Genomic DNA, 13,286 nt, shown 5'->3' with positions numbered 1-13,286 from the left:
ACCTCTAGGATACGGGTTAGAGAGCTCTATCCGCCTTCACTTAGAAGTGATAATTGTTCTTTCCTCCCCTCTCCCGATTTGGGATGGGCTTTTTTTTGCCTCTGTTACAAATATTTAACTGCACTCCTGCTTCCCTTCTGTTACTGATCCGAAAAACGCCCGGAAGCAGGGGCTGCCTTCTTTCCCCCTTTGTGCCCGCTACAGGTGGAGGGTTTTTTTCCCTGGGAGGGCTCGGGTGGGGAATAAGCTCAGCAACTCCCGCAGGCCCCTCGGGCGCCCCGCGTCAGGCGGGGGTCCGCCTCGGGCACCGTCCCACGACGGCCGCCGCGCCCGCCTGGCGGCCGAGCGCCGACACGCCGACCCACGAGCAGAGGCCCGCTATTGGCCGGGAGCTGGGGAGCCCCGCCCCACCAGGCAGAAGCAATCGCCGGCCGCGCTGCCGCGGGGCGCGCGCGGGACGTTTGAAGGCGCCGCCATGGAGCGGCTGCAGCAGGAGCCGGGCGCGGCGGCGGCGGCGGCGGGCGAGGGCTGGGCGGCGGGCCAGGCGGAGGAGAAGGTGGACGTCCTCATGCTGCTCCGGTCAGTGCTGGGGGGGTGGCGGGGAGCCGCTGGGGCGGCGGCGGCGGCGGCGGCCGCTCTGAGCAGGCCGGGGCGGGCCCGAGGGGAGGTGGCTGCGGCGGGGCCCGCTCAGCCCCTGCTCTCCCGCGCCGTGGCGCGGGGTCTGACCGTTGTGGCTTTGCTTCTGCTCCAGCCTGAGGGACCAGATGAAGCAGCAGCTCATGGAGTACAGCACTGCAGTTCACGCCAGTAAGCTCCTCTCTACTCTCACTCCCTCCAACAACCCCCTGTGCTTCCTCTTCATGTGATGTTACAGTCATAAGCAGTGTGACGTGGCTAATAGATCTATTTTTAAAAATTACTTGTCAAAAGTGCTCGTTATAATAATGAAATGTTTTTCTTGGCTGAGCATTACTGCATTTTCTAGACGGCTCCTGGAGACACGTTTGAGTGCTTACAAAACTGCCATGTGATTACCACCCACTGCCCTTTCCCCCCTTGGGTTTTCACCTTAGATCCCTCTGACACTGACACGTGATGATGGTTTTCAGGAACCTGATCACTGGGGCTCACGTCTTACCAAAAGTCTGCCAAAGCATTTGTCAGCGATACTCATTTAAGGTGTTTCTTGTTCCTGCTGTGCTTCCATTACCTGTGTCCTCTTCTACTGAGCCAGCCAGCTGCATGTGCAGAGCAATGCTCTGAGCCAGCTCTGGCATGCCTAAAAATGCTAAATGGAAATATTTTAAAGCCTAATTATTTCTCTGATACAGCTGATTGATAGTGTAGTCTCACTAACAGTGGGAGAGATGATAAGGGGTGGAGGTAGGAATAAGAAACAGCTTGTTAGCATAGCCATCAAACTGCTTATCTTCTATGCTCTGTAGATTGTATTAATCTGTTGTGCTTTTTCTAGCGATGTTCTTTCTTTGCAGGTCAAGAAAGTGGCCCTGATCATGTCATTGAAGAAAAGTTTATCAATAAGTATGTCATTGGATAATTTCAAACTTTTGATGTATTTTAAAATAAAGAGAAGGGTTGAGAACTGAAGTTGGAGATTTTCTTCTAGTCACTCCTTCTTAGTAAATCTCTGGATGAACAATCAGTACGTAATAGGAGTCTGGTGAAAATAAAGGAAATTAAGAGAAAATATCGGGAAGAAATATTTTACTTAGTGTCCTAATGTAGTTCTGTTATCTGATGTGGCTTTTAAATTTGCAGTCCTTCTTGCAATGGCTAGAATTCACTAATATAGTTCTTCATGCTAAAATACTCCTGGCCTTAATAATTTGTGGTTTACAGGAAAAATTCTTACTTTAGATGTGTAGAAAGCAAGTTAAAAATCTGATATTGCTTTTAAATTTTTTGTTATCTTCACACTGTTTGGGCTTTTTTTTTTTCTTCCTTCAGAACCACACAAGATTTGGAAAGAGATATGGAGAGATTAAAAGTCTCTTTCCAGAACAAGACATTAGCCTTGCAAAGGTAGAATTCTCTTCCTGTTTATTTGGAGGTTTTCTGTTTGTTTATGTGTGCGCACATACGGGCACTTATACATAATTCTGATTAAAATAGGGTTTCAAAGTGATATGGCGTGTGTTACAAACGTGAGAGATTTTAGTACCGTTATACCAGTAGGAATGCAGATGGAGATACTGTAGAGAACAAAAAAAAATTACAAGTTGAAACGCGTAAACCCAAAGGTTCCTGCAAAATTGTGAAAGTCTGACTGTATAAATCAGTAAACATATTTCTTGGCAGTATTTTACAAATGCCTATGAAAAGGCAGAAGTTGGTAGGTGTTCTATGTCTCCTGTCTTACATGGCTCTTCATTTGAATTCCCACCTTTGCCCAGCTTCCCTTCTGCAGACTCTGGAATTAATGGTGTCCGAGTATGTTTGGCAAGAGAGAAGAGAGTTGTCACTCTCACAAATAATCATTGATAACGCCTTTCTTGTCCTGGGAGTTAAGCCCCATTATTTAAGAAGTGTGATACTTAAAAGGTACTGAGTATTTTATATATACCATTCCAATGTGAAAGTGGACATAAATGGAACCTTGGGAATATCTTTTCCGTTACTTATCTAAATCTACTTCTCTCAGTTTCTTATCAGTTCTCATCAGTTACATGTTTCTTCCCCACACTACGCAGGATGCAACTTACGGCTGCGCTGAGAAACAAAGTGAAGCAAAATGATAATGACTCAGGGTAAGGTGTTCTTGGGAAAAGGAACAGCTAGAAAGGAATGGACTTTACACAGTTTAATGTGACACGTTTCTACATTACTTTATTGTACCTTTTCTTAAAATCAAGCTTCCTCCTTCCAGTTTTGGCTGAATTATATACAGTTCACCTTCTGGCTAGAATCAGCATGATCAGACCTCTTATATCCAGGGTAGATTTACATTTGGGCTCTGAATTAACTAACTTTTGATTACAGAGATCATAATTTTTGAGTCACTAATGAGAACTGTTTGTACTTAACAAGTTTTTGTCTTTAATACATGAGTTACCTGCATTTATAACAGCTGAGCACGTATTACAGGCTTGTAACAGAGCCTTTCCTCTGCCTTGCTGCCTTCATTAATTAATCGTGTAAGAGCCTAATGTCTTTGAAAAAGAACTGAAAGTTTCAAACACGTTTAAAATTAGCTTTTAATTTCCTGCCCAATATTAACAAGTGCACACATATGAAGTGTAATATGAGAAGTTTAATTTCTGTCAGACATACAGCTGAAAACTTTGCATCTCCATGGTGTCCCTGCCACACACTAGAATTCAGGAGGTCCAATCCTGAGCTATTTGCAGGTGGCTAGGCTTCCTTGATGCCTTCCAAGCTCTGTGATTTGAAATGTTAGACAGACTTAACTGAAACATTAAGGAAACTGAGAGGGAAATAAGGAGACTAGTTGGCCCCTACAACAATACGTAGTATAATAACTGAAAAAAAAAAGGGATGCAGTTTGTTTAAAAAAAAAAAAAAAGTATGCTTTATTTTGGTGTTAGGGGAAATGAGGATTTGTTGTTTAATCCAAATAACCTTGATTAAAACATTTATGCTGTTGACGCCTATTAATGGTCTTAACGTACGCAACTGTGTTTCCTTCCTTAGACTGATCATGGAAATCATGAAGCAGATAGTAACGCTCAGCAGGGCAGTAATTGAATATCAGCAGGTAAGTCGCAGTTGTGCAGGTGCACCAACCTCAATGTGGGCAGGAGCATAATTTGAAAGTAACAGGATTGCAAAAGTCATTTGAAGCTAAATATGTGGCCCAAAGGCTGTGGTTTCTACTGGTGTTAAAATTACTGAAATGATTACTTAAAGTGAGTATGTAAGAAAGCCTGCTTCTAGAGCTGCCCTTAACTGCTTTTGTGGATTGAATTGGCATCTTTCAATATTTTTTGGAGCCAATAGTCTAGGAAATACTTCTTTTTTCTTTCAGCAAGCACGTGAGAAGGAACAGAAATTGATGGACCTTAAAAGGAAGAGACTCTGTAAGTGCGTTAGCTATATTGACTTTGTTTTATATTTGAATGTACAGTTCATATTTTAAAGTTCTTCTTGTAGAAATATGAATTTACATCTGAAGTAACTGCAAAACTCTAAACACAGTTATAAAAATCCTGAAAAGAGTAGGAAGTACTGTAAAAATGAGCTAGCGTGTTGTCTGCTTGAGCATGAGACTGACACGTTAGAATGAGAGATGCAAATCTGTCCTACAACACCTAAAGGATTTTTTTCTTTGTCAGACTGCACCGTTATGAAATGTTTGCAGAATAGGGGAAGGGATTTACTTACAAAGAACTCTCGTAATAGTATATATGTTTGTACTCAGTAGGCTTGTTAGAGTGAGTCAAATTTAGATGTGAAGTCAATCTTCAGAACTCGATAAGGTAAATATGTTTTTTGAATGCTCCTACTGTCATATGACCAGGTTGCCAACAGTTTAAACAACTATTGGTTGTATCATGCATAGGAAGTGGTGTATATGTTGACAGTAATGAACAAACACAATGAAATATCTGTCTTCATAGGAAAAATGAACACGCCTAATATCTTTGGAAATAAGGGAAGGAATGCTATGTCAGCATTCTTTCAGTGTATGAATTGTCCCTAAATGGTTTTATTCAGTCTAGTTTTTAGCCTGATTTCCTATAAAAAACTAGTAATATTCACTAGGCTTGTCCATATGTCCCTTGTACAACTTTGGAATTTGGTTTCGATCAAATTTGAAAAAGGGGAAAGGGTCTTAAACAGCTCTGATGATTAAAGTTGTGACAACCGAAGATGGGGTGTAGGACAGATGTTCAAATTACGGTCCGTGCCTGATGGAAATGCAGACAGCATAAAAAGTACTTTTCGTTTTGCTAGCAGCCAGGGAACCAAGTGATGTACTTTGATGCCAGGTAGCCACAGCACATGTTGCCTCTTGTGTGAAAGGAATATCTTGAGGTGTATTGGAGGGAAGGGATGGAGTGTGAAGTTAAGGTTATTGCAGTGGAAGTGCCTTAGATGCCTGTGAGGAAAAAGGCAAATCTTTAGTCGTACTGCTAACCTAACTATTTATTAACACTTCATTTTCCTAATAATGGAACAGCACTAAAAAAAGCCGGAGGACAGAAACTACTGCAAATTCATACCATGATGAAAAAACAAAAGGAGGAACAAACAAGTAAGAATGTGAGCAAAGCACTGGAGACCATATGTAATAACTTACGAAAAGAAAGAGAGATGACTACGGTAATTCAAAACATATTTCAGGTAATGTGTTGTAGCTTTTAGGAGCAAGTTCACAGTTTTGCATTACAGTCAAGGTAACAATAGCGTATGGTAAATGTAACTTACAAAATTGTGTTGTCTAAAATCTTTAAGTAACGATGGTAATGGAAAAACTGCTGTATGAAAGGAAAACTTCATTGCTTTAAAGGCTAAAAGCATGAAATTGTCACAAAATTCTTTGGGATAATTATTTATGGAGTTTAGAGACAGTCTATCAATCTGTCTTTATTCCTTTGTTCTCTTAAAGGTACAAAAGTAATGCATTTTCCCAGAGAATGTCTGTCACAGCAGTGGCTGTGTTTCCTTACACTGAGAGTCACCCTCACACACACCCCCAAATCAGTTCCCCTGTCTCAGGGTTAGAAAAAATAAGTAGGTCTTAATCCCACGATACCAGTGAGCCAGACTGCTGCTCCTCGGTCTGCCCCTTCTGACCACACGCACTTCTCTCTTTGTGTCGCCCGCTGCAGCCTTGTGAAAGCCGTGGCCGGCAGCCATGGCCAGTCTCCAAATACTTTCAGCGCTGTAGCCTGCAACCTTTCGGTTACCCACATATCAGATGCTGCTGACTAGCCTGTGTCCATGCAGCTGGCTGGCAGGTCGTCTGGAGCGTGGGGTCACACAAAGCGAAGAAGACGACCTCGTGATTTGGGATAGGGTGGAAGGGCCTCCTGCAGCATCCTGCACTCAGAGGGGCTCTGCTAAGGGTCACGCACGCTCTGCTGCAGTCTGGTGTTCTGCCTCTCACCGTGTCCTTGTCCTGACTTCCTTCACCTGGCCCCACAGATCAGTGACTTAAGTACAGAGATGGCAGGCACAGTGAACGGTAAATTGCACTTGCAGTGCTCTTGAGTTTATCCGGTTATGAAATCCCAGTTAAGCGTGCACAAAGTTTATTAAAAAATTTAGACTGGGGAAAAGCGAGAACATACTGGAGGGCTTCAGGTAGAAGACAGAATATAACCATGCTGTGAATTTGGATGATCAGAAGAATTCCAAAGACAGAAAAAGAGCCACATGTTTTTGTATCTCATGCTGTGTCCACTACTAGTTTGCATTGATAACAATGTTACATCTCAAACTGAGAATGAGAAATTAAACATTTTTGCGGGTTTTAATTAGATTGTTAAAATTATCTTCTGGTTTTGTATTCCTGGAATCTTCTGAGCTGCAAGTAGAGCAAAACTTCTTTGGTTAAACTTAGTAATTCTATTTTCAATCCAGAATGGCAGGGTGAGAATGTTAACTGTGTTATCTTGTGCTTGAGGCAAACTTTATTTCATGTGTTTTTTAAAAAAAAAAAATCAATCCTCTACATTCTTATGTTTAAAATAAGGATGGTGTGCAAGCACCTCTAGGAAATTCAAAGCACTGCTTTTTTATTTTTGCTTATGTATTGACAAATAGGATCTAAAATGATACTTCCATTTCTCCTCTTTCCCCCCATACCGCCTACTTCAAACACTGCTGTGAATTTCAAGGGCTTCCAAATTAAAAATTAAGAAACGAGACAGCTTTTGAGAGATTTTTAAAAGCACTATTCCTAGTAAAAGCTTTTTTTTTAACCAATAATCTTCCTTTCTTACAGAATATCATAATTGGAAGCAGAGTCAACTGGGCAGAAGATCCGTCTTTAAAGTCAATTGTTCTACAGCTTGAAAAAAATGTATATTTTCTGTGAGTCAGAAGAAACGGTGTTTGATTTGATGCAGTGTAGGTAATCAATGTACTAAACTTGATGGATTAATATGCATCATAAAAGCACACTTGAAGAATTTGAAAATTTAACCTTTCTGGAAGTCGTGGCCAGGCAAGTCTTTGAAATGAAATTTAATTCCTGGTACACAACCAATCTTTGAACAGGTAGCATAGCTGATGAAACTGTCTGAAGAGCCACTTCGTAGTTGTCCTGTCCCAAGCGCTCATCTCCCTCTGAAAGGCAGCAAGAACAGAAGAAAGAAGCATAATTAAGTATTTCAAGCTTTTATGTCAAAACGGACTGAAACCAAGGCTCTGCTGTTTCTGTCCTCGTCGTCTGGGCATGGGCAGGGTCTGGTACCCTGCTCTGCCGCTGCAGAAAGCCCCGACTGGGAAACTTAAGTCAGTCTTTGGGGTTTTTCTCTTTCTCATTTTTGCTTTACATTTGAAGAAAATTGACCGAGTCATAACGTGTAACATTTTAAAGATTTGTCTTAATGTTTTTAACGTTTGTAAGCATTGTCACTGTTAATTTGGCAAGTGGCTGTTGTCTTTTAAAATGCGGATGGGGTGTGTCTTGATCGACTGAAAATAAAACGCAGGCTCGCTTGAAGCGCTTTTGTTGTTTGTGTTTTTTTACTTTTAATGCGGTGCCCCCCCCCCCCCCCCTTGGCCGCCTTTGTAGTCTGGCACAGCCCTGCCGCCGGGCCACGCCCACAGCGGGCGAGGCACCGCCCACAGCGGGCGTGGCCACGCCCCCTGTGGGCGGTGCCTCGCCCGCTGTGGGCGGAGCCCGGCGCTGCCGCTCAGGCGCGGGCGGCGGGGCGCGGCGGCGAGGGGGTCACCATGGGCAGTAAGATGGCGGCCGCCACTCGGGTCGTTCAGGTAACGGCGCCCGGTCCGCGGCCGGGGGCGGGGAGGGGGGGCGGCGGGGGCCGGCAGCCTGACTCGGGCGGTGGTCCTCGCCTCGACTGCGGCCGGCGGGGCCTGAGGCGCCGCCGGGGAGGCCGGTGTCCTTGGGGCGGGGGAAGAGGCGTGCGGTGGGGCCCGCCCGCTGTCGCACGGTCATTTGGCGCCGGTGCCTGGTTCTCTGCTACCGAAGGATGCTGCGGGGCAGCCCGCACCCTCCTGCGCGCTGTTCGAGGAGGGAGGACGCTAGCCGGCAGCTCCTTCCTAAGCCATCCCTCTTCAAGGTGAAGGTGAGACGTGGAGTCTTCTTCAAAAGGCGTGTTTCAAAAACAAGACGTGTGGCTTCGACTACCAAGCTTGATAACTTATATTTTTTTTCCTTAATGGAACTCGTCAGCCCCGTCCAGCCACCTGAAGTGTAATACCTGCAGGAGGCAGAGCACAGCGAGCTATTCCGCGTGCTGAAACTTCATAACCGCACGTCTGCGACGGGGGTGGCTCGCTGGGCTGGAGGAATGCCCTTAAATTTCTCCGTGGGTGAACACAGGACGTTAACCAGTAGTAAATTTATCAGAGGGGTGGTACAGAAAGCAGTGTTATAGCAGGGGTTGTGTCATACGTTGTACGTTCCGGTTTATTCCTGTGAAGGTAATGTGTGCCTAGAAATGTATTTTACTCTCCCTGTTTCTCCTGCTGCCTTGCCTCGTTCTAGGTAGTCAAGCCGCATACTCCGTTAATTAAGTTTCCGGACAGAAAAAGTAGTCCCAGACCTAAAAGTAAGTTATTTAATCTCTACGTACAAATTGCACCACCTTTGTTTGCATTAGCTGTTTTATATAAGAACCAGCACACAATTTTTCTGATTTAACTACATGACTCAACTGATTTTGAGCAGGGTTGTTCTAGTTTGAAGACAACGCTTTGACTTTTCAGACTCTATGCAACTGTGGGAATACACATAATACATGCATGTCTTTATTTTCTTGGTCAAGGCAGATTTGCACATATTTCCAGTGTTGTTTTTCTACTTACAATAAGTCTAATTTTTTCAAATACTAATATTTGCCTGAAATGATTGTGCCCAAGTTAGTTTGAAGCAGCTTCAGTTTAGGTGATATTTGCAGAAATGATGTTGCATTTTCCTCATCTTTTCTTAGTTGGAGTGTGCGATGTCTGTGGTATTTAAAACCCTGGTTATAGCTGGGAAAGCCATCCCACTGTACATTCTAAGAAGTGTTCCCTTGTGCTACTAATTAATGCGGAGAAAAAAAGAATGTCATTGCAATCTTTGACATTTATTTTTATACCTATAGCTATGTTGATATTTATAGGATTCCCAATACTGTTACATTTAGACATCAAAGTTATATGAGTGATATGTTGTTTTAATATTCCTTTTGAGTCAACAAAGCATTTGAAATGTCTTAAGAAGCTCTGTTATGTTGTTCTCACTTGTTTAGAAATTATACCATACCACATTATTTGCCACAGCATTATCACGCTTGTGATTTAGCTTTAAGCTTAGTTTATCCATTAACATTACAAAGTATCTACAGTGCACGTCAGTGCCACTTCTGACTTACCTATAAACTCTTGAGGAACGATTTTCTGCGATAAGTCTCTGTAAGAATTCTGTATGTTGTGCACAGTTCAGCCAAATGCACCGCCTCTCGTGCCAGGGAACCGCTTTCTCAAAGGCTTGAAAACGTATTGCCTCTTATTTATCTCTGCATCATAAAACTTTTATGACTATATCTTTTAAGTATGTTGGACTTTACCTTAAGCTGGTTCTGTCGTCTCATTAGTAAATTGTAATCTACCTCACCTTGCTTGAACGCTGTAAAAATAACTGCATTTCACTGTACCAGACTGTTGCTTCTGTGTAGCCAAACAGAGCTCTGCAGATCAAGACTAAACTTCTAGGGATGTGGGTGCTTGAAAGGCCAGCTGAATTCTTTTACCATATTACTACTGCGACATGGTGGTCTCAAACAGGGAAGGGAAGAATGTAGTAGAGACTGTATCTGAGCTAAAGCAACAGCAGCATTAAGTCTGGTACTGTTGAGTCTTGACTTCTGATGCTTTTAATTGGCTAATGTGTCTACTCCAGCTACACTTCAGACTTCGAAACATACAATAGAGGAAAATCCTTGGCAAATCTCTAAGACGTTTTTGTGGTGTATGAAACAAACTGTTTCTTCTTTTTTCATATATAAGGCGTGTTATTTCTTGGAACAAAAATACTTTGCCCCCTGTTCAGAATATGCTCCTTCCGATGGGCTCTTTTCCGCCTCGCTCTCTGTGGGACCTTCTCTTGTTCCTGAACCACCTGATCAGCTTGGGACTTTCAGATACAGTCTTCTGACAGAGAACTTCTGAATATGCCTCTCAGTGGTGGCTTTTTTTTTTTTTTTTTCCATTGGAGGCAGGAGGGAGAGAGGCAGGCAATGCTGTGGTATTTTAACTCCTCGCATTCTTTGACTCATCCAGTTTTGGTGCTGCTTATTTTATAATTATATAGTCCCTCTGTCCCAGCTGTTCAGGTGTTGCATTTGTCTTGCTCATTTTTCAGGAGCACTGAGAGGGACTTCCTCTGGAAGCATTCTGCTTTATTGGGTGTTTCAACCTTATATGTAGGGGTCTGAGTGCTTATGAAGTAAACACGTTGCTGTGAGACGCCGTCCTGCCTGGTGGGGTAATTGCATACTTCCATTGTATAATCAGACATGGTGGGACAGGCCTACGGTTCAGAATGCTGACTTTGACGACGCTGCCCTTCTGTCATCTCTTCTCCTATCTGCAAACTCCAGGCACCTTCTCTAATGTGAATTCCTGAAGCCCTCGCCTGTAAAGTACTTCATGCACTCCTTGGTCTCTGCATTTCATTAGCATTGATTGCTGATGCCCGATACTTGGTGGCCATTCTGCACATCATTAACAAAATTTGATATGATGCCGGTTTGTAACATTAAGAATGGGTACAACACTGCATTGCGTGTTGTGGTATGTCATAGTTGTGAGCTTGATCTTTCTGTGAGCCTCTGTCTCTTTTTCACTTGTCTGTCTTTGCAGAAAACAAAAAGCATCATCTCAGTGGACCTTAGTTATTTATCTTAGTTATCTTTCTACATAACTGCCTCCACACACACATTTATGATACTTTATGCTTTTTCTGTAAGTACAGCTTCCCAGTGAAAAAAAGCCCTTGTTAGGATATACGCTCATTTGTCTTCTATTTCCACATTGGTATTTCTGCCACTCAAACATGCTTGCTTTCACTGTCAGAATTTTTTCACTATGCTCTTGGTATATTTAACAACAATAAAAACATGTTGTGAGAAGTAGAGTGTCTTAATTCTTTTAAGCATTTGTTATGATGAAGAAATTGTCAATAGCTGGTAACTTTTATTGGCTGCTCATTAATTAATTTTACGGTCCTTTTGTATTTCTGTAAATGGTTTTGTAATCTGGGTTTCAGTACAGGAATCTCTACAAGCAAGTGTGCCATCTCTCCATGCTTCAAAAGCACAGGAGTCCATAGGAGGCAGATCACCAGCATTTCAAAATATCTCACCTGTTAATAGAGTACAAGGTACACCAGACACTTCTGAATTAGCAAGAACCTTACCTCAGAAATACAGAAGGAAACTTATGTCAGATGAAGAGATTGAATATATTCAAGTAAGTTTCATTTACTGGTGTGTATTTTTTTGTATCTACTTAGTACTTAGCTTATTTCTACACCTTCTTCAAAGTTTCAGACATGGTATTGCATGGTAATTCTTGGTAAGGGTGCACTCCCAGCTTTCATAGCTTTGATGCACAACACCCAAACTACAAATTGTTAATACACAAGGTACCCAGCTCTCACTAATTAGTAGCTTGTGGTACCACTGACTACAGAGATACGGACTTAAAACAGACCGGCAGATAGCTAGCAACAGTCGTAGCCTATGTTAATCACTGTCACGACCTGTTTTGTAACAGCTGTTTAATATGTAATGTGGATGTGCTGGACTGGAGCATGCGAGTTTGCTCTTAGACCAGCAAAGGCTATCACCAGGTGATTGAAGTCCAAAATGTTTCTCAAACTAGTTTTTATAAGTTATTTATTAGTAAGTTAGCTCCTGTATTTCTAGTAGTGGAAGCATTTTATTAAACGTGATACAAATATTTTCTGCAGTATTTGCAAATACGGCATTGTACGTGAAAGGCAAGAAACACCTGCTTTTGTTCTGTAACAATTCTCAGCTGTAAACACTGGTGCTTAAAAAGGGAGAATGCACGAAATTTGAAGAATTTCGCCATGTGAGATGGGCGTGTGTTTCAAATGGAAAGATGCTTGCGTAGCTTTGTTAAATGATAAGGACACCTACAGTGTAATCTTCGTAGTAGAGGAAATCTGTTTTCCTGCATATATGTGGGTAGGGTATTCTAATTGGAAATAAAATTAGTTATTTCCCATAGTAATACACTTCTTGACCTCTAGTGTAAATTTTCTAACGGTGAGGTAAGTTATAAAATAACTTTGTTGGCAATACAATGAATACCTTTCTGATTTCTCATAAAGATTGTAATGGCTCACCTTGGCTTTGTTTTTACTTTGCACTTTGGAATTTGGGCAGTGAAAATAATTCTAAAACTTGTGTTCACCACTGCTGTGTTTGTGAGACCTTTCTAAAGTGAGTAAGAGTCAGGTTTCTTCAGAGGGGGAGAAGTGGAAGCAGCTGCGATCTTTTTGTATTCTCCCTTGAAAAAATGGAGCTGTTAACTGGTAGGTGCTGGTATTTGACTCTCTGTGCGTGTTCTTATATAGATTTAAAAATCAATGTATAAATCAGAAATTAAAACTAGAACTCTGTTAGTCTGTGACAGTGCCAAAGATTTGAGCTCCATTTCCCGTTCTTTTAGTGGAATATATTTAATTGTCTGCTTTTTTTTTTTACAGCGTGGAGGTCCGGAATAAGTATGGACGGCAGTTCGTTGGCCGCTGTTGAAGAGTGAAGTATTGTATTCACAATAAAGACATTTCCTTAATATTATAAATGATTGTACACTAATAGCTTTAATAAAACCCCATATGGAGGGTGAGAAGGTTGACACAACACACTATGTATTAATTTGTGATGGAGAAGGATTTTCTGTTGATGGCTAACTAGCAATTGAATATACTTGATGTCTACAGCATTAAAGTATTTTTCTAATTAGCCATTTGCAAAGTTGACAATAGATCTGAGTAATTTTATTTTTCTACTGGAAGAGGTTCGGGCGTCTCATCAGGAGTGTTTCCAGGGGCAGGAAAGGGACACCGAGGCATTCCCGGGCATTACCCGGAG

At 42.2% G+C, this 13,286-nt stretch overlaps 2 protein-coding genes across 5 annotated transcripts; both read left to right on the top strand.

Moving 5' to 3' along the window:
* Positions 1-424: 424 nt before the first annotated feature.
* On the top strand, positions 425-7,636 carry CENPH (centromere protein H). Of its 3 annotated transcripts, none has more exons than XM_087742140.1 (9): positions 425-579; positions 752-807; positions 1,494-1,542; positions 1,969-2,043; positions 2,712-2,768; positions 3,673-3,736; positions 4,007-4,058; positions 5,162-5,325; positions 6,932-7,636. In XM_087742140.1, the coding sequence occupies exons 1-9, from the start codon at positions 476-478 to the stop codon at positions 7,022-7,024; spliced, it is 714 nt and encodes a 237-aa protein (XP_087598266.1). In that variant the 5' UTR covers positions 425-475; the 3' UTR covers positions 7,025-7,636. The 3 variants fall into 3 exon arrangements, with proteins under 3 accessions (XP_087598266.1, XP_087598263.1, XP_087598265.1); XM_087742137.1 differs by having other exon boundaries at positions 446-579; positions 5,162-5,304; XM_087742139.1 differs by lacking the exons at positions 1,969-2,043; positions 2,712-2,768 and having other exon boundaries at positions 446-579.
* Positions 7,637-7,796: 160 nt separating this feature from the next.
* On the top strand, positions 7,797-13,179 carry KGD4 (alpha-ketoglutarate dehydrogenase subunit 4). 2 transcript variants are annotated; one of them, XM_087742527.1, is made up of 4 exons: positions 7,797-7,926; positions 8,663-8,726; positions 11,429-11,631; positions 12,899-13,179. In XM_087742527.1, exons 1-4 carry the CDS (start codon positions 7,888-7,890, stop codon positions 12,914-12,916), a joined length of 324 nt encoding a protein of 107 aa, XP_087598653.1. In that variant the 5' UTR covers positions 7,797-7,887; the 3' UTR covers positions 12,917-13,179. The 2 variants fall into 2 exon arrangements, with proteins under 2 accessions (XP_087598653.1, XP_087598652.1); XM_087742526.1 differs by lacking the exon at positions 7,797-7,926 and adding an exon at positions 7,974-8,240.
* Positions 13,180-13,286: the final 107 nt, after the last annotated feature.

The sequence above is a fragment of the Nipponia nippon genome, unplaced genomic scaffold (genome assembly GCF_047370975.1).
Source record: "Nipponia nippon isolate SJK-2023a ecotype South Korea unplaced genomic scaffold, ASM4737097v1 scaffold_8, whole genome shotgun sequence".
Lineage (NCBI taxonomy): Eukaryota > Metazoa > Chordata > Aves > Pelecaniformes > Threskiornithidae > Nipponia > Nipponia nippon.
Note: the sequence above shows the minus strand (reverse complement) of the source record. Positions and strands in the feature narration are given on the sequence as shown.